At 43.5% G+C, this 21504-nt stretch overlaps 1 protein-coding gene across 2 annotated transcripts in view; it reads left to right on the top strand.

The window, feature by feature from the left end:
* SLC5A2 (solute carrier family 5 member 2) overlaps positions 1 to 21504 on the top strand; it is a 66122-nt gene that overhangs the window by 31302 nt on the left and 13316 nt on the right. For both annotated transcript variants that reach the window (XM_069735265.1, XM_069735264.1), the window contains exons 3-6: positions 1561 to 1665; positions 2183 to 2242; positions 2524 to 2628; positions 8686 to 8791. In XM_069735265.1, the coding sequence (XP_069591366.1) occupies positions 1561 to 1665; positions 2183 to 2242; positions 2524 to 2628; positions 8686 to 8791 (376 nt within the window). The remainder of the gene's footprint in view (positions 1 to 1560; positions 1666 to 2182; positions 2243 to 2523; positions 2629 to 8685; positions 8792 to 21504) is intronic.

Genomic DNA, 21504 nt, shown 5'->3' with positions numbered 1-21504 from the left:
CAGGGAGGACCTGTCAGGGGTGGGTTCCTGGCCGGTACCTAGCAGAAAGGACAGAACGAGACAGAGCCGCGCCTGCACTACCTTGCGGCAGCATCCTAAGGAAGGACACGAAGCAAAGGATATTGTGGAGAAGTGAGAAACGAAATCACAGCACAAAGGAGAGCCAGTAGGAGTCGTGCCCGGAGATCGCCAACATCCGGCGCGTAGCCGGTGGCCAGAACGCCGAGGAAGTAACTGACTTCAAGCATTACTTCAAACAGAGGCAGGACAGTTGATTATAGGTTGGCTGTCTACCATACATCACCTAAGAAGACATAGGGGCAAACATGGAGAGGGGCGTCTCTAGGGTCCCATAATAGCTCCGAGCCTTCCCGTCAAACGGGTACATCCTATCCAGATAAACTTGGGGGACGGAGAGAGAGAGAACTAATACGAAAGTTCTGAGGACTATCCTGAATGCTCAGCAGGGAAGAACTACAACACACAGGCGCTAGTTGGTAGGCACTGATTTCCACCTGCAAAGGGAACTCTGGATGTGCCTTCGGACCGGCCAGTCTCAGACAGCCCTGTTAGCAGTGCTCTGGATTGTGGATCCCGAAGTCTTCAGTAAAAGGTAAAGAGACTGCAACCCTGTGTCCTCGTTATTACCCGCGCCTCACATTATCGCCACCTACACTACTGGGAAGCCCTGGGGATATACTTCACCTGTGGGAAGGTATACCATCTAGCTGCCATAACACCACCCCAGTGGACCCCAAGCAGCGTCGGTCACCCTGACCGAATACCACAGGTGGCGTCACGAAACCTTGGCCGACTTTCATCACCCTTTCATTGGACGCCCCTTAGCAGGGTCACGGACCGGGTCCAGCCACCGTGACAACCCTAGAACCGAGACAGAGAGGACCGGTACCGAGTAACCCGCGGCCCTGCGTCTGAAGGCGCTCCAGATCCCTCCGGTTTTACAAGAGTTGTCATGGGACCCTCTGTGCCAATAGTGAGCGTACAGGTGTTACCGCAACAGAGAGGAGCCAGAAGACCGCAGCATCTGATTGTTCCTACTCCTGTGCTGAGTAGAAGCACGGTGTTTATATGAGAAGGAATTTGGGGGAGCTATCTTTGAATGTTGCATGGGTTTGTAAGCGTGATAATTCCCTTCCCTCCTCTTAACTTGTTTTTTTCCCCATCCTCCACTCCCTGGTGCATTCCTTTGTTATATGTGAGTGAATATTTGTATGCCTGGTATTTCAGTTTACCCTTTTTCGTGTTGTCTTTTTCTTCGGGTTGGTGTACTGCGGTGCACAGTAGCACCCCTTTTCCCTGGGTGTGTGAAGAGAACAGACCGAGGGCTGATTCAGGAGATAAGACAAGGGTGGAGGCCTCAGCATCTTCATCTAGGTCGCCCCCTAGTGATGGGAACAGAGGAGAAGCCCCTGGTCCCGGGTCACCCAACAGCTGAGTCGTGACACCAGGGCTTATTTTGTAGATTTCCAGGCTTAATAATGGCATTATCATCTAGAAATAGTGGCAATCTGACTCTCATTCATATCTTGTCTTTTGCAGGTTGGAGCTTCCCTTTTTGCCAGTAACATTGGCAGTGGTCACTTTGTAGGACTGGCTGGCACTGGGGCAGCAAGTGGCATCGCTGTTGCTGGATTTGAATGGAATGTAAGCTTGGTCTTTTTGTATTAGGGGAAAGATTCATGTGATAAGATGGACACATAGTAATTAGTGAGGAAGGAAGTCCAGCAGATCCCCAACCTCAGCCATAATCCCAGGGCTAGAGAATTAGGACAGCATTTCAGCTCTCTTCACTGGGACTTCCTAAACAGAAAACCTTGACAGAGGGTGATCCATATTGTGCTCCTTTCTTACATATCCAGGGTTGTGTATACTGGAGAAGAAGCCGCTATAGATGTGGCCATTCTGTCACTATGTGCTGATAGAAGTCTTATTCTGTAGAAGGAGTGCATTATCATTACTTTTGTCTTGAGTGTGATATCTCCTTGACGTGTGTCCAGTATTTCCTTAGTTCCTTTCTCCAGAGGAGACAACACCCAAATAAGAAGAGGCCAAAAATGAATCCATGTGTTTATAACCTGAAGATGAGTTGCTTAGGGAGGACACATTCTCAATGTCCCAAGTTCCCCACACAATAGCTCACTGTTTCTCTTCCTCCTTTTAGGCTCTTTTCGTGGTTTTGCTGATGGGATGGATTTTTGTTCCTGTTTACCTGACAGCTGAGGTGAGAAAAATACACGGTCCAACTGGGGATCAACCATGGACCAGCTCAGCAACTTACGAGTGTGCTAGCCTTAGTGAACAGTCAGATGAGTGGACAGGAGATCCAAGAGCTAAATATCTCCTGAAGCTTCCTTGGTAATGTTCTGATTGAAAAGAGTCCTCTGGGGCATTTTCCAGTTTATCTATTGAAGAAACTGGTGTAATAATGTAAGATGCTATCACAAGCTCTGAACGTTTCCCATCGCCAGCTCTTCCTGCAGCACTTTTCTGTCTTATTTGCAGGTGGTGACAATGCCGGAGTATCTGAAGAAACGTTTTGGAGGGGAAAGGATACAGCTGTACCTGTCTGTACTCTCTCTGGCCATGTATATTTTCACGAAAATCTCTGTGAGTTTTACATTAGTAGGACATTACATGGATGTACTGCTCTGCAGGGGTGGAAAAGACCTTGAATGTTTTTTGAGCAATACAGGAAGCAAATTAGAGCCTGACGTAAATGATTCATACCCAATTAGTGATCAACCTGACAATTCGGTAAATAAATTATGTGTTTGTTGAAAGTTTTGTTGGACATCTGGTTTGGAAGGGGACAAGTTTGTTATATGCTATAGGTATATCTGTGTTATGACTGAGTATGGGAATCAAAGAAGGGGAATGTATGTGGGGGGTGTGGACACAGTATGGGGAGCGAGTGGGCACATGGGTGCAGACTCAGTATGAGAAGCTAGTGGAAGAATGTATGAGGACACAGTATGAAGAGCTAGGGTGATGGGATGTATGCTGATGGTATGGGGAGTTGGGATGTGTGAAGATGCAGTATGGAGTGTGAGGGAGAAAATATATCAGGAGACAGTATGGTTAGCATGGGGGATGTGTGAAGGGACAGTATGAGGAGGAAGAGGGAAATGTGTGAGGAGACTATTGAGGGGAATAGTGTGAGGAGACAGTATAGGGGGTATAAATATGAGTGGGCCCAGAATACAGACTGAGTAGTGTCGGGGGGTAGCATAGGGGGACAGTGTAATGGCACAGCCATGAAGCTACAGTAAGCCAGAGAGGGTGAGTGTGAATGAGAAAACTCATCATGGCATCTGGACAAGTTGAAGAAAAGAAAGAGAACAACCCCAGAGAGAACGCCATCTATCAGGTACCTGGATGTAAATGTTTTTTTTTTTTTTTTTTTTAATATTGACTAATTCTCATATTTTTATTTGTTAGGAGTATTAGAGGGGATGTCTAAGTTTGTGAGGAGTCTGCAGTCATTTTATGTGACTGCAGACTTCTGAATTCTCACTTTGCATTGCACACTGTCAGGATTTTCTGGTGCCAGTGATTTGCATATATGCGGTCACGTGCTGACATGCGCGGCCTCTATGAAAATGAACTGAGCAAGGCCGGACATGTCTAGTCGGAATGTGTCCAGGAGTATACTGTGGAGACACAGAATTGTATCTTAATTAAGCAGAAGACTATTGCTAGCAAGCCAGAAAGAATAGACTGTTATCTACATGTTAACTTTGAATTTAAACATTTCTTTCTGGTTGATCAAGAAAACAGACTTTTGTTTGTGTAAGCCTGTAATATTGACTTCTAAGCTGATATTGCATATAACTTAGTGTGCTCTTATCCTTGATGACTAGTGCTGTTTACTGATATGCTTATTATGCATTGTGTAGGCGAGATAGTTTGTTGACATCTTTAAGCGAGGCGGAAAAACTATGCAAATAATATAAATATATATACACATAATATAATATAAAATATTCAAGTATTGCTACTTAATCTCATCTCCATTCTTACCCTTTATGTGAATACTGAATGAAGGACACTTGTTAAGTATAAAAATAGGTTACATATCTCTATATAGAGAGACAGCCAGAGATTCTGCTAAGACATCCAAACATCCAAAGGACCATACAGGACTGCTGCCAATACATTATGGCTCCATCACAAGGGACATGAATCTATAATTCTACAGGAAACAAGCTAGGGGACCTCAGTCCCGGTTGGAAGAATACAGATCCAATCCATTGACCATTGCTGAACCATGGATCCGTTTGGAGAAAGCTAGGTTTGGGACCCACTGGTCACCTGGCTCCATGGAGTTGTTTGGAGAAGCCAGGTTGTGACCCCCGAGTCAACTGGCCTTGCACCTCAATGGACTGTCATCTTCCTATGCTTGTCGTTAGCTCCTATCTGTGTGTGTGCCACAGGTGGGGTAGTCGACCCTGGAACATGAAGCCAGTTTGTGACCCTTCGGTCAACTGGTATTGCACCTCAATGGACTCATCTTCCTATGCTTGTTACCTCCTCTCTGTGTGCGTGCCACAGGTGGGGTAGTCGACCCTGGGAGCACTGAAGTAACAGCTGCCATTATCCCAGAGAATCAGCGGAAAGGTGAGACTCTGTAATGTGCACCATCTTGGGGAACTTTTCTGGAACTGTTCTACATGGTATCTGCCTGTTTTGTAGTTCAATAAAGCATTGCCACACTGTTTTGTGTAGTGTTATGCCCACGCTAAAAAGAGAGCGGGCATTTGGCGTGACGATCCCTAGTCCATGCGGTTTCGGCTAGCGTACTATCTCCACATATACCAATCGCATACTTGTGCTGACATGTCCGTCCACTTTTGCCACCGGCAGGGAAGAATCCTAAAAGTGTGCAGTGCTTGCCCTGTGAGAATTCAGAAGCCTGCAGTCACATTATAGTGATTGTATATTTTCATCTGAAACCTGGACGAGTCCTTTAATTATAAAATGAAGTCCTGCAGCCAATCCTAACAGCGTGTAATATCCTTACTTCCAGGATTCAGCTCTGCTCGCTGGTTCCAGCAGTCATCACACGGACACTTCACTCATATATGATTTTCATACTTAGTCACGTGACTACGAGCTTCTCTTCTGCTTCTCTGTTTTTCACTGAACATTGAAGGAGAGCAGCTCATCGGCACGGACAAAGTGTGCAAATCGCATATGTGCTTGGGGAAGGGAAGCACCAAACTGAATTATTGCCCCGGATATGCCTCTGCACACAGAGTATCATTGCCCCTCAGTATGATACTCCCAGGGAACCTAATATGATGGCCCCAATGCCATCCCCCCACTCATTAAGATAGCCCCACAGCCCCCCACTCAGTATGAGACCTCACAGAGAGCCCTCCACTCATTATGATTGCTCTCTGTTCATTATGATTGCCCCACAGCCCCCCACTCAGTATGAGACCTCACAGACAGCCCTCCACTCAGTATGATTGCTCTCAGTTCATTATGATTGCCCCACAGCCCCCCACTCAATATTAGACCTCACAGACAGCCCTCCACTCATTATGATTGCTCTCAGTTCATTATGATTGCCCCACAGCCCCCCACTAAATATTAGACCTCACAGAGAGCCCTCCACTCATTATGATTGCTCTCAGTTCATTATGATTGCCCCACAGCCCCCCACTCAGTATGAGACCTCACAGACAGCCCTCCACTCATTATGATTGCTCTCAGTTCATTATGATTGCCCTACAGCCCCCCACTCAATATTAGACCTCACAGACAGCCCTCCACTCATTATGATTGCTCTCAGTTCATTATGATTGCCCCACAGCCCCCCACTAAATATTAGACCTCACAGAGAGCCCTCCACTCATTATGATTGCTCTCAGTTCATTATGATTGTCCCACAGCCCCCCACTCAGTATGAGACCTCACAGACAGCCCTCCACTCATTATGATTGCTCTCAGTTCATTATGATTGCCCCACAGCCCCCCACTCAATATTAGACCTCACAGAGAGCCCTCCACTCATTATGATTGCTCTCAGTTCATTATGATTGCCCCACAGCCCCCCACTCAGTATGAGACCTCACAGAGAGCCCTCCACTCATTATGATTGCCCCACAGCCCCCACTCAGTATGAGACCTCACAGACAGCCCTCCACTCATTATGATTGCTCTCAGTTCGTTATGATTGCCCCACAGCCCCCCACTCAGTATGAGACCTCACAGACAGCCCTCCACTCATTATGATTGCTCTCAGTTCATTATGATTGCCCCACAGCCCCCCACTCAGTATGATGTCACCTACAGTTAATGACATTAAAATAAAAAAATACCACTCCCCACTGGCATAGCTACCGGTTGGGCCATTCATATAGATACACTTAAATAAAATGGGAATGGTTGGTGATATCAACTTCCTGTTTGTGGCACATTAGTATATGGGAGGGGAAACATTTTTCAAGATGGGTGGTCACCATGGCGGCCATTTTGATGGTGGCCATTTTGGATCCAACTTTATTTTTTCCAATGGGAAGAGGGTCATGTGACACATCATACTTATTGAGAATTTCACAGTAAAAACAATGGTGTGCTTTGTTTTAATGTAACTTTATTCTTTCATGAGTTATTTACAAGTTTATGTCCACCTATAAAATGTGTTCAAAGTGCTGCCCATTGTGTTGGATTGTCATTGCAACCCTCTTCTCCCACTCTTGACACACTGGTAGCAACACCGCAGAAGAAATGCTGGCACAGGCTTCCAGTATCCGTTGTTTCAGATGCTGCACATCTCGTATCTTCACAGCATGGACAATTGCCTTCAGATGACCCCAAAGATAAACGTCTAAGGGGGTCAGATCAGAAGACCTTGGTGGCCATTCAACTGGCCCACGATGACCAATCCACTTTCCAGGAAACTGTTCATGTAGGAATCCACGGACCTGCCACCCATAATGTGGTGATGCTCCATCTTGCTGGAGAAACTCAGGGAACGTGCCATCTTCAGTGCATGAAGACGGCAACACATCATCATGTAGCAATTTCAGAAATCCAGTGGCATTGAGGATTCCACTGATGAAGAATGGCCCCACTATCTTTGTACCCCATATACCACACCATACCATCAATTTTTGTGTTCCAACAGTCTTGGAGGGATGTATCCACGGTGTGTTATTGTCAGACCAATAGCGGTGGTTTTGTTATCCTCATTGAGGTTCTGCAGCAGCTGGATTTAGTAAGGTGCCATTTGTGAGTAGCTAATATCCGCCGAAGGGACGTTCGTCTGATGCCAGTCTCCAGTGCCATGCGGCCAGTGCTACGCTGTGGGCTCTTGCTGGATGACGCTAGGACAGACACTGATGTTTCCTCATTAATGACAGTTTTCTTGCGTCCACATTTTGGCAAATCCAACACTGAACCAGTTTCACGAAATTTGGCAAGCAGTTTGCTAACTGTAGCAAGGGAGATGGGTGGTCTCGTAGGGAGCCTGCATTGAAATCTGCTGCAATGACCCGGGTACTGCGTTCACCAGACATCAACACAATTTCTATCTGCCCCTCACGTGTTATCTCCGCGACATGTCAATGGCTGCAAACAAAGAGAAACCTGTACATAACTCATGAAAGAATAAAGTTACGTTAAAACCAAGTGACGACAAGTGATGCTGAGAATAATAGATGGAAGCTCAGCTATCTACATAATTAGTAACCAAAACACTGGAATACTAAAGAGACCCCTGCCATAACAAGGGTAAACAGGGCTGTGCCCAGAAAAATACCTCAAAACTACTGACAGTACCTGTGACATAGAAGTAATAGTGAGAATGTTCTTGGGTGGATATAAACACAACCGATGTGCAGAAAGCGTGACCTAGCCCCAGGTGTAATGACTGTCCGGACACCTACCGAGGTGCGGAGGTTGGCACCCAAATACGAGAATGGCGCCCCCGCTCGTGCGATGGCTGACCCTACCTCCTGTTATATGAGGCAGATAGTCAGACACAGAGGGCCGGATGGCCTGTAATTCTGTATAGTATAAATACTGTGAATATAGGGTGTATACAAGACCAAGAATGGTGAATATATATAAGCAGGAGAGGTACGATCAGCCGAAGTCACTCACACCACAGTCGGCGGTATGCCCGTCCTGAGGATGCGGATGCCGTTGATACCGTGATGAAAGTTGAGGGTGTTAGATGCCATGTGGCGATGGGCTCCGCCAGAGCTGGCAGCCATGTGGTCGGCATATATCTAACACCAGCGCACTTACTAACACAGACATATTGTATATACAGTATATATTCAGTGCGCTGGTGTTGGACCTGTCGTGCACAGAACTCCAGGGTCTTCCAGGTTTGGCAGATGTTGTAACATGATGTCTCGGTATTTCCTGATAACATCTGGCTCCGGGATCCAGTGTGCACAGACCATGATGACCTCTTGTTCTTCGCCAGATCAGTGGCAGGAATCATCACTTCTGGCCTCACATGTTGGCAGGACGCTGTGTAGTCCGCTCGGTGACCACAGGTGTAACGCTCGTATCATTGTTTGCTGATGAGAAGGAGTTTGGCGGTTTGTAGAGGGGTGACGGTTTTCTGTTTTTGTAATATTTTTGGGCAGACTGGAGCGCAGCCTGTTGTTTCCAGCACTCATGACTCTCCTATTCTCTCCTCAGGTGGACATGTTCTCTGGAGCCGTCTTCATACAGGTAGCTTTGGGCTGGAACATTTACCTGTCGGTGATCGCTCTGCTGGTCATAACCACAATTTACACGGTGACTGGTAAATTATCTCCCAGAAGACCCGACAAACTCTCACCCTGCCCTTGTTATTATCGGACCGCACTGTTATGTATGGGCTGATCGCATGTCCATCTCTGGGTCACTCAGACAGTCGCCAAGCTTATGGAAATGTGATATCTCCTAGGGGTTGTGATGAGGGCTCGAAGCTTTGTGTCTACGGCGGCCTTTAGATGTCGGCGCAGCAGCTGAGATTTCGATTATTTTCCTGCTGGCGTCTCCGCAGTCTCTTACTCTCTATTGTTATTCATTGAGCGCAGCAGTAAATAGAAGTGGCATAAGGCTGGACCTGGGCATATTGGCATTTTGACATTGCTATCTGTGAGATTCATTTTCTTGGGAGTTTTTGCAGCACATTTTAGGATGGAATCTGTCTCAAATAGATGGCGTGTGTCTTGGCCTATGTCCATTCAGAGCTTTATGAGGTGATCAAAACCGTGTTGTCTATTGGAAGCCCTTCAGGAAACACGCTTTCTTCTGGGAGTCAATGGTGGAGCTTTCCCTTTCTCTTCCATAAGCGTATTTCGCACACTTCTGATTGGACAGTTTTGTTTGATTTACAGTGAATTCCATCAAAAGTGATAGGACATTTTCTTTTCTTACACCAGGTGGGTTCAAACTCTAAAGTGGGGGAAAAAAACACTCAAAACACTGAACATATGAACAGCAAAGAGGATTTACCATAGAATGAACATGAAGAGTCTTTCAAGGCTTTGCAAGCCATTTTCAGCCGTATTTTAAGTGAACCCTGATTTTCCCTACAATCCTCTTGTTACATACACTCCCCAACATTGAAATTGGAACCTCAAAAAGAAAAAGTTATGGAATCAAGGAGATCACAGGATGGAGACCTTACTGATCTGCAAATGATGAAAAAATGGACAGAAAATCTTCACGTCTGGATTTCTGCAGTCTGAGCAGAAATCCCGGCACCTCGGGGCTCGGCTGCTGTCACTGAGGTCATTAATAGTTGCCTTTAGATCATTAGGATCCGCTGTTGTCCGCTCCCTGTGTAATTGCCCACCAGTGATGTCCCCGATCTGCTCAATGGAAGACACTGTGGCCACGGAGCACGTTTACACCAAGCTGCTCACAGAAGCACCAGCAGTGTACCACGTGGTCATGTTGATAAACAACTTTATGGCATCACCCACGTGATCTCCGACCAATTTCTGGCTGTAATTGAATCCAGGACAAAAGCTGGACTCATTGCTGGAGGGGAAAGACCTTCATTCCAACGTCCATTGCAGTCTTTACTCTGTACCATGATCGCTTTTGAGAGTCAATGGAGCCCTGTGGCTCAACATGCCTCTTACAGTCGGCTTGTGGCCATACAAACACCTTCTGAAGGTTGTGCAGATGTGTTTGACACCGTTGGCTTGGTATGAGGTATCTTATTTCACTTGCACTATAGAATGGATCAATACTTGCTGTTCTTCCAATCTAAGGAGATCATGTGGGCATCACCATTAAGAGGCCTTCAGGTGGGAACGTCACACCGGTCCTGCTCCCAGGATTCGTGAAGGGGATGGCATAATGTACATAGTTACATGGTTGAAATTAGACAAATGAGTGAAGGGAAAGCAGAAAGGCAATGGGTTATATGTACAACCGCATTACATGACAATTTCTGCCCAAATGAGAGAATCTTTCTCTTCTGAACTCCATTGTCGATCCACGAGACCAAACATTCAGAAAAGAACTTTACACAGGTCCATAATAATAATTTTTCTCTAAAACCCATCTAAGCCTTTATGAAACCATCAGTGCTTCACGCCGTGATGGCAGATATTCCACACATTAATACGTCTTCTGGTAAAGAGGCCTTTTCGTGTCTGCAAAGTGAACTTTTCCCTCTCTATCTTGAGGGGATTTACATAAACCAATTTTTCACCATACGTTTTCTATTGGCTGTTTATGTACTTCTACAAATAAGTCATGTTCACCTTTAGACATCTCTGTACGGTAGCCGTACCCTTGTAATCTTTATTCCTGGTGCACTAACAGCTCGACTCAGTCCAGTAGAGCATTCCCATGCACCATCGATGAGCATGTGCTACTTAGCAGACCTCCCACCAGGTCCAAAATCCAAAGATGTCCGAGGCACCATAGAGATCCTTATAAAAATCCAATCTTTATTCCAAAATGTTTAAGACCTCACCAGGGCCGATTGTAGACACAGTGGGTCCATGGGAAGAAAGTCTAAAAGGTGGTGCCCCAAATGCTCACATATTGCACCATCACACAGAAACATTTCAGCTGTATTTACATGCACTGAGTTCAGGCCATTCAATGAGCGTGGTCGACAATAATGAAGTCGTTCTACGCTTGTTTCCCAGCCTCTTCACAACGGCTGAAGAATAATGATGGAGCACAACAATCACTAGATCAATCTGTCCTCATACAGCATCATGTTATCAGCAGCACATCTGCAGTTTTCTCCGGGCGATGTGCTGCCGAGAACAATCATTTCTGTTCTGGTATAAACTATCCAATCACTCAATGAGTAGGCGGCATTTTGCTTGTTTAGTATAATGCACCCCGCAGTCCTCCATATAGTATAATGCACCCCACAGTCCTCCATATAGTATAATGCACCCCACAGTCCTCCATATAGTATAATGCACCCCACAGTCCTCCATATAGTATAATGCACCCCACAGTCCTCCATATAGAATAATGCACCCCTTAGTCATCTATATACAGTAGTACAATGCACACCCCATAGTCCTCCAAATAGTATAATGCACCCCATAGTCCTCCGTACAGTATAATACACACCCTATAGTGCTCCATACAGTATAATAGTAACATAGTTAGCAAGGCTGAAAAAAGACATTTGTCCATCCAGTTCAGCCTATATTCCATCATAATAAATCCCCAGATCTACGTCCTTCTACAGAACCTAATAATTGTATGATACAATATTGTTCTGCTCCAGGAAGACATCCAGGCCTCTCTTGAACCCCTCGACTGAGTTCGCCATCACCACCTCCTCAGGCAAGCAATTCCAGATTCTCACTGCCCTAACAGTAAAGAATCCTCTTCTATGTTGGTGGAAAAACCTTCTCTCCTCCAGACGCAAAGAATGCCCCCTTGTGCCCGTCACCTACCTTGGTATAAATAGATCCTCAGCGAGATATTTGTATTGTCCCCTTATATACTTATACAGTTAGGGCCAGAAATATTTGGACAGTGACACAAGTTTTGTTATTTTAGCGGTTTACAAAAACATGTTCAGAAATACAATTATATATATAATATGGGCTGAAAGTGCACACTCCCAGCTGCAATATGATGGTTTCCACATCCAAATCGGAGAAAGGGTTTAGGAATCATAGCTCTGTAATGCATAGCGTCCTCTTTTTCAAGGGACCAAAAGTAATTGGACAATGGACTCTAAGGGCTGCAATTAACTCTGAAGGCGTCTCCCTCGTTAACCTGTAATCAATGAAGTAGTTAAAAGGTCAGGGGTGGATTCCAGGTGTGTGGTTTTGCATTTGGAAGCTGTTGCTGTGAGCAGACAACATGCGGTCAAAGGAACTCTCAATTGAGGTGAAGCAGAACATCCTGAGGCTGAAAAAAAAGAAAAAATCCATCAGAGAGATAGCAGACATGCTTGGAGTAGCAAAATCAACAGTTGGGTCCATTCTGAGAAAAAAGGAATTGACTGGTGAGCTTGGGAACTCAAAAAGGCCTGGGAGTCCACGGATGACAACAGTGGTGGATGATCGCCGCATACTTAATTTGGTGAAGAAGAACCCGTTCACAACATCAACTGAAGTCCAGAACACTCTCAGTGAAGTAGGTGTATCTGTCTCTAAGTCAACAGTAAAGAGAAGACTCCATGACAGTAAATACAAAGGGTTCACATCTAGATGCAAACCATTCATCAATACCAAAAATAGACAGAAAAACACCTCAAGAAGCCAGCTCAGTTCTGGAAAAGTATTCTATGGACAGATTATTATTATTATTATTATTATTTATTATTATAGCGCCATTTATTCCATGGCGCTTTACATGTGAGGAGGGGTATACATAATAAAACAAGTACAATAATCTTGAAAAATACAAGTCACAACTGGTACAGGAGGAGAGAGGACCCTGCCCGCGAGGGCTCACAATCTACAAGGGATGGGTGAGGATACAGTAGGTGAGGGTAGAGCTGGCCGTGCAGCGGTTTGGTCAATCGGTGGTTACTGCAGGTTGTAGGCTTGTCGGAAGAGGTGGGTCTTCAGGTTCTAGATGAGACAAAGATGAGACAAAGATCAACCTGTACCAGAATGATGGGAAGAAAAAAGTTTGGAGAAGAAAGGGAACGGCACATGATCCAAGGCACACCACATCCTCTGTAAAACATGGTGGAGGCAACGTGATGGCATGGGCATGCATGGCTTTCAATGGCACTGGGTCACTTGTGTTTATTGATGACATAAGAGCAGACAAGAGTAGCCGGATGAATTCTGAAGTGTACCGGGATATACTTTCAGCCCATATTCAGCCAAATGCTGCAAAGTTGATTGGACGGCGCTTCATAGTACAGATGGACAATGACCCCAAGCATACATCCAAAGCTACCCAGGAGTTCATGAGTGCCAAAAAGTGGAACATTCTGCAATGGCCAAGTCAATCTCCAGATCTAAACCCAATTGAGCATGCATTTCACTTGCTCAAATCCAGACTTAAGACGGAAAGACCCACAAACAAGCAAGACCTGAAGGCTGCAGCTGTAAAGGCCTGGCAAAGCATTAAGAAGGAGGAAACCCAGCGTTTGGTGATGTCCATGGGTTCCAGACTTAAGGCAGTGATTGCCTCCAAAGGATTTGCAACAAAATATTGAAAATAAAAATATTTTGTTTGGGTTATGTTTATTTGTCCAATTACTTTTGACCTCCTAAAATGTGGAGTGTTTGTAAAGAAATGTGTACAATTCCTACATTTTCTATCAGATATTTTTGTTCAACCCTTCAAATTAAACGTTACAATCTGCACTTGAATTCTGTTGTAGAGGTTTCATTTCAAATCCAATGTGGTGGCATGCAGAGCCCAACTCGCGAAAATTGTGTCACTGTCCAAATATTTCTGGCCCTAACTGTACATGGTTATTAGATCGCCCCTCAGTCATCTTTTTTCTAGACTAAATAATCCTAATTTCGCTAATCTATCTGGGTATTGTAGTTCTCCCATCCCCTTTATTAATTTTGTTGCCCTCCTTTGTACTCTCTCTAGTTCCATTATATCCTTCCTGAGCACCGGTGCCCAAAACTGGACACAGTACTCCATGTGCGGTCTAACTAGGGATTTGTACAGAGGCAGTATAATGCTCTCATGTGTATCCAGACCTCTTTTAATGCACCCCATGATCCTGTTTGCCTTGGCAGCTGCTGCCTGGCACTGGCTGCTCCAGGTAAGTTTATCATTAACTAGGATCCCCAAGTCCTTCTCCCTGTCAGATTTACCCAGTGGTTTCCCGTTCAGTGTGTAATGGTGATATTGATTCCTTCTTCCCATGTGTATAACCTTACATTTATCATTGTTAAACCTCATCTGCCACCTTTCAGCCCAAGTTTCCAACTTATCCAGATCCATCTGTAGCAGAATACTATCTTCTCTTGTATTAACTGCTTTACATAGTTTTGTATCATCTGCAAATATCGATATTTTACTGTGTAAACCTTCTACCAGATCATTAATGAATATGTTGAAGAGAACAGGTCCCAATACTGACCCCTGCGGTACCCCACTGGTCACAGCGACCCAGTTAGAGACTATACCATTTATAACCACCCTCTGCTTTCTATCACTAAGCCAGTTACTAACCCATTTACACACATTTTCCCCCAGACCAAGCATTCTCATTTTGTGTACCAACCTCTTGTGCGGCACGGTATCAAACGCTTTGGAAAAATCGAGATATACCACGTCCAATGACTCACCGTGGTCCAGCCTATAGCTTATCTCTTCATAAAAACTGATTAGATTGGTTTGACAGGAGCGATTTCTCATAAACCCATGCTGATATGGAGTTAAACAGTTATTCTCATTGAGATAATCCAGAATAACATCCCTCAGAAACCCTTCAAATATTTTACCAACAATAGAGGTTAGACTTACTGGCCTATAATTTCCAGGTTCACTTTTAGAGCCCTTTTTGAATATTGGCACCACATTTGCTATGCGCCAGTCCTGCGGAACAGACCCTGTCGCTATAGAGTCCCTAAAAATAAGAAATAATGGTTTATCTATTACATTACTTAGTTCTCTTAGTACTCGTGGGTGTATGCCATCCGGACCCGGAGATTTATCTATTTTAATCTTATTTAGCCGGTTCCGCACCTCTTCTTGGGTTAGATTGGTGACCCTTAATATAGGGTTTTCTTTGTCTCTCTGCATTTCACCGAGCATTTCATTTTCCACCATGAATACCGTGGAGACGAGAAAAAGCTAATATATTAAACACCTTCTTCATCTACAACCATTCTTTCCTCACTATTTTTTAAGGGGCCTACATTTTCAGTTTTCATTCTTTTTTACTATTGATACACTCGCTACACTCATCAGGAGGGCATTAAACTAGAAGAAGAGGGGACGGGAAGAAAAACATTAGACTCGAACAAAGACGACCCAGGAAAACATACTCAGAAGGGAGGTAAGAACATTTCTAAAACAATCCACAGCGAGGAGATTGGAACAAAACAAAATCCTCTAAACTGCATGCTCGCAAACGCCAGAAGCCTGACAAACAAGATGGAAGAACTAGAAGCAGAAATATCTACAGGTAACTTTGACATAGTGGGAATAACCGAGACATGGTTAGATGAAAGCTATGACTGGGCAGTTAACTTACAGGGTTACAGTCTGTTTAGAAAGGATCGTAAAAATCGGAGAGGAGGAGGGGTTTGTCTCTATGTAAAGTCTTGTCTAAAGTCCACTTTAAGGGAGGATATTAGCGAAGGAAATGAGGATGTCGAGTCCATATGGGTCGAAATTCATGGAGGGAAAAATGGTAACAAAATTCTCATTGGGGTCTGTTACAAACCCCCAAATATAACAGAAACCATGGAAAGTCTACTTCTAAAGCAGATAGATGAAGCTGCATCCCATAATGAGGTCCTGGTTATGGGGGACTTTAACTACCCGGATATTAACTGGGAAACAGAAACCTGTGAAACCCATAAAGGCAACAGGTTTCTGCTAATAACCAAGAAAAATTATCTTTCACAATTGGTGCAGAATCCAACCAGAGGACCAGCACTTTTAGACCTAATACTATCTAATAGACCTGACAGAATAACAAATCTGCAGGTGGTTGGGCATCTAGGAAATAGCGACCACAATATTGTACAGTTTCACCTGTCTTTCACTAGGGGGACTTGTCAGGGAGTCACAAAAATACTGAACTTTAGGAAGGCAAAGTTTGACCAGCTTAGAGATGCCCTTAATCTGGTAGACTGGGACAATATCCTCAGAAATGAGAATACAGATAATAAATGGGAAATGTTTAAGAACATCCTAAATAGGCAGTGTAAGCGGTTTATACCTTGTGGGAATAAAAGGACTAGAAATAGGAAAAACCCAATGTGGCTAAACAAAGAAGTAAGACAGGCAATTAACAGTAAAAAGAAAGCATTTGCACTACTAAAGCAGGATGGCACCATTGAAGCTCTAAAAAACTATAGGGAGAAAAATACTTTATCTAAAAAACTAATTAAAGCTGCCAAAAAGGAAACAGAGAAGCACATTGCTAAGGAGAGTAAAACTAATCCCAAACTGTTCTTCAACTATATCAATAGTAAAAGAATAAAAACTGAAAATGTAGGCCCCTTAAAAAATAGTGAGGAAAGAATGGTTGTAGATGACGAGGAAAAAGCTAACATATTAAACACCTTCTTCTCCACGGTATTCACGGTGGAAAATGAAATGCTAGGTGAAATCCCAAGAAACAATGAAAACCCTATATTAAGAGTCACCAATCTAACCCAAGAAGAGGTGCGGAACCGGCTAAATAAGATTAAAATAGATAAATCTCCGGGTCCGGATGGCATACACCCACGAGTACTAAGAGAACTAAGTAATGTAATAGATAAACCATTATTTCTTATTTTTAGGGACTCTATAGCGACGGGGTCTGTTCCGCAGGACTGGCGCATAGCAAATGTGGTGCCAATATTCACAAAGGGCTCTAAAAGTGAACCTGGAAATTATAGGCCAGTAAGTCTAACCTCTATTGTTGGTAAAATATTTGAAGGGTTTCTGAGGGATGTTATTCTGGATTATCTCAATGAGAATAACTGTTTAACTCCATATCAGCATGGGTTTATGAGAAATCGCTCCTGTCAAACCAATCTAATCAGTTTTTATGAAGAGGTAAGCTATAGGCTGGACCATGGTGAGTCATTGGACGTGGTATATCTCGATTTTTCCAAAGCGTTTGATACCGTGCCGCACAAGAAGTTGGTACACAAAATGAGAATGCTTGGTCTGGGGGAAAATGTGTGTAAATGGGTTAGTAACTGGCTTAGTGATAGAAAGCAGAGGGTGGTTATCAATGGTATAGTCTCTAACTGGGTCGCTGTGACCAGTGGGGTACCGCAGGGGTCAGTATTGGGACCTGTTCTCTTCAACATATTCATTAATGATCTGGTAGAAGGTTTACACAGTAAAATATCGATATTTGCAGATGATACAAAACTATGTAAAGCAGTTAATACAAGAGAAGATAGTATTCTGCTACAGATGGATCTGGATAAGTTGGAAACTTGGGCTGAAAGGTGGCAGATGAGGTTTAACAATGATAAATGTAAGGTTATACACATGGGAAGAGGGAATCAATATCACCATTACACACTGAACGGGAAACCACTGGGTAAATCTGACAGGGAGAAGGACTTGGGGATCCTAGTTAATGATAAACTTACCTGGAGCAGCCAGTGCCAGGCAGCAGCTGCCAAGGCAAACAGGATCATGGGGTGCATTAAAAGAGGTCTGGATACACATGATGAGAGCATTATACTGCCTCTGTACAAATCCCTAGTTAGACCGCACATGGAGTACTGTGTCCAGTTTTGGGCACCGGTGCTCAGGAAGGATATAATGGAACTAGAGAGAGTACAAAGGAGGGCAACAAAATTAATAAAGGGAATGGGAGAACTACAATACCCAGATAGATTAGCGAAATTAGGATTATTTAGTCTAGAAAAAAGACGACTGAGGGGCGATCTAATAACCATGTATAAGTATATAAGGGGACAATACAAATATCTCGCTGAGGATCTGTTTATACCAAGGAAGGTGATGGGCACAAGGGGGCATTCTTTGCGTCTGGAGGAGAGAAGGTTTTTCCACCAACATAGAAGAGGATTCTTTACTGTTAGGGCAGTGAGAATCTGGAATTGCTTGCCTGAGGAGGTGGTGATGGCGAACTCAGTCGAGGGGTTCAAGAGAGGCCTGGATGTCTTCCTGGAGGAGAACAATATTGTATCATACAATTATTAGGTTCTGTAGAAGGACGTAGATCTGGGGATTTATTATGATGGAATATAGGCTGAACTTGATGGACAAATGTCTTTTTTCGGCCTTACTAACTATGTTACTATGTTACTATGTTACTATGTTACTATGATATAGTTGAAGAACAGTTTGGGATTAGTTTTACTCTCCTTAGCAATGTGCTTCTCTGTTTCCTTTTTGGCAGCTTTAATTGTTTTTTTAGATAAAGTATTTTTTCCCTATAGTTTTTTAGAGCTTCAACTGTGCCATCCTGCTTTAGTAGTGCAAATGCTTTCTTTTTACAGGAAAGATATATATCTTGGTGCCGTGTTAGCCAGTAGATAGAAAAATATTTAGAATTGAGTCCTCAGTGGTTGATACCATCTTTTCAGTTAGCCATTAAAAGGTAACAAATTGCAGCTTTCGGGACTACTCGAGCCTCTTCATCAGGCACAGACTCAAGCAAATTCTGAAGAATCACATATTTATACACAACACAGCACAGAACTGTAATTATGGGAGAGTGATAAGTGATAAACAGTTGTGTCCATAAATATTGGAGCAGTTTCTAGATTAGGAGTGAATGTTTTGTTGTCCTCTGATTGGGGTCTGGTTCTGTTATGATGACCCAACATGGTCTGAAGTGCAAACTCCTTAATTGATGTAAAAATACATAAATCCATGGGACACATTCATTCCTGCACTAAGTGTGTCAAAGGTAGCCATAAATTTATACTCCCAGATTCTCCTGTCTCTCTGAGATTTGAAGTTACCTTTAAGCACAAGTAATTTCAGGTCCATGGTGCTGTGATCGGGGAGACAGAAATGTTTGGCCACAGGTAGATCCATTCTTTTTTCTCTTATTATGTGGCGGTGAGAATTCATTCTTGTTCTAAGCTTTTGCCCTGTCTCCCCACATACAGACCCCCAGTTGGACATTTAGTACAAATAATTAGGTACACCACATTAGAAGTGACGCAGCTGAAAGTACCTGGGATCTTGTAGTCCTGATGTGAATTAGGGATCTTTATCTTGTCCGTGGTCATTATAAATGGACAGGTTTTACATTTTTTTCTGGTTACAAGGAAAGGTTCCTGCAGCTGTTGGAGAGGACGGGGAGCTTCTGACAATGATGCTTCTTAGATTTGGGGGCTGCCTAAAACACAGTAGTGGGGGGTCTGGAGGATTGTATTCGGGCATCTTTTTGCAGTAAAGGTTGTAATTTCCGTGCAGCTCCCCTCAGCACCTCCAGATTTGGATTGTAGGTGACCACTAGAGGTAGCCGGTTATTCTCTTCTTTAGCTTTGTAATGTAGCAGGTGATTCCTTGATATTCTGGTGGCTCTTGTGATCTGATGTTCAATTATTCTTGGATGGTCGCCCTGATTCAAAAAGGTCTTTCTGAGGCGACCAAGGTGTTCATCCCTGTCCATTGGGTTGGAACATATACGATTGTATCTGATGGCTTGGCTGTAGACAATAAGGTTTATGTATTTTGGATGGAAACTGTCCCATTTAAGGTATGTTGGACGGTCGATTGGCTTCTGATACAGGGATGTCTCTATATCATTGTTCTGCAGCTTAATGATGGTGTCCAAAAAGTTAATTTCAGTACAGGATTAGTTGAGTGTCAAGTTGATGGTTGGATGAAATTGATTAAACTGTTCATGGAACGTGCTCAGACTCCGTCCAGATGATTAAAATATCATCAATGTAGCGGTAGAAGGCCCCAATTCACATCAGGACTACAAGATCCCAGGTACTTTCAGCTGCATCACATCTAATGTGGTGTACTTAATTATTTGAACTAAATGTCCAACTGGGGGTCTGTATGTGGGGGAGACGGAGCAGAAACTGAGAACAAGGATAAATTCTCACCACCACACAATAAGAGAAAAAAAGAATGAATCTACCTGTGGCAATACATTTCTGTCTCCCTGATCATGGCATCATGGACCTGAAATTACTTGTGCTTAAAGGTAACTTCAAATCTCAGAGAGACAGGAGAATATGGGAGTATAAATTTTTGGATACCTTTGACACACTTAGTGCAGGAATGAATGTGTCCCATGGATTTATGTCTTTTTACATCAATTAAGGAGTTTGGACTTCAGACCATGTGGGGTCACCATAACAGAACCAGACCCCAATCGGAGGACAACAAAACATTCACTCCTAATCTAGCAACTGTTCCAATATTTATGGACACAACTGTTTATCACTTATCACTCTCCCATAATTACAGTTCTGTGCTGTGTTGTGTATAAATATATTTCTTCAGATGTTGTATTAGTCTATGCCTGATGAAGAGGCCCAAGTATCAACCACTGAGGACTAAATATGTTTCTTTTTACTGTTAATTGCCGCTCTTACTTCTTTGTTTAGCCACATTGGGTTTTTCCTATTTCTTGTCCTTATATTTATACACCCCATAGTGCTTCGTATAGTATAATACACACCCCACCATCCTCCAAATAGTATAATGCACCCAAAGTCTTCCACATAGTATAATGCACCCCATAGTCCTCCATATAGTATAATGTGTTCCCATAGTTCTCCCTATATTATAATGCACTCTCCATACTTCTCCATATAGTGCATAGTATAATAGAGGCTGAAAAACATTGAGTTTAGTGAATCCTGCATTGAGCAGGGGGTTGGACATGATGACCGTTGAAGTCACTTCCAAGTCTAACATACTATGATTCTGTGAATGCACCCCATAGTCCTTCATATAGTATAGCGCATACGCCGTAGTCCTCGATACAGTATAATGCAGGTTCGATATACAGTTATATGAAAAAGTTTGGGCACCCCTAAAATCTTAAGCTTAATGCTTTATAAAAATTGTTTTTTTTGCAACAGCTATTTCAGTTTCATATATCTAATAACTGTTGGACACAGTAATGTTTCTGCCTTGAAATTAGGTTTATTGTACTAACAGAAAATGTGCAATCTGCATTCACACAAAATTTGACAGGTGCATAAGTATGGGCACCCCACAGAAAGGTGACATTAATATTTAGTAGATCCTCCTTTTGCAAAACTCTACCTCTAGTCGCTTCCTGCAGCTTTTAATGAGTTCCTGGATGAAGGTATTTTTGACCATTCCTCTTTACAAAACAATTCCAGTTCAGTTAAGTTTGATGGTCGCCGAGCATGGACAGCCCTCTTCCAATGATCCCACAGATGTTCAATGATACTC

This window comes from Ranitomeya imitator, chromosome 7, assembly GCF_032444005.1.
Source record: "Ranitomeya imitator isolate aRanImi1 chromosome 7, aRanImi1.pri, whole genome shotgun sequence".
NCBI lineage: Eukaryota > Metazoa > Chordata > Amphibia > Anura > Dendrobatidae > Ranitomeya > Ranitomeya imitator.
The sequence above is the reverse complement of the archived record's forward strand: the minus strand, read 5'-3'. Positions and strand labels throughout refer to the sequence as shown.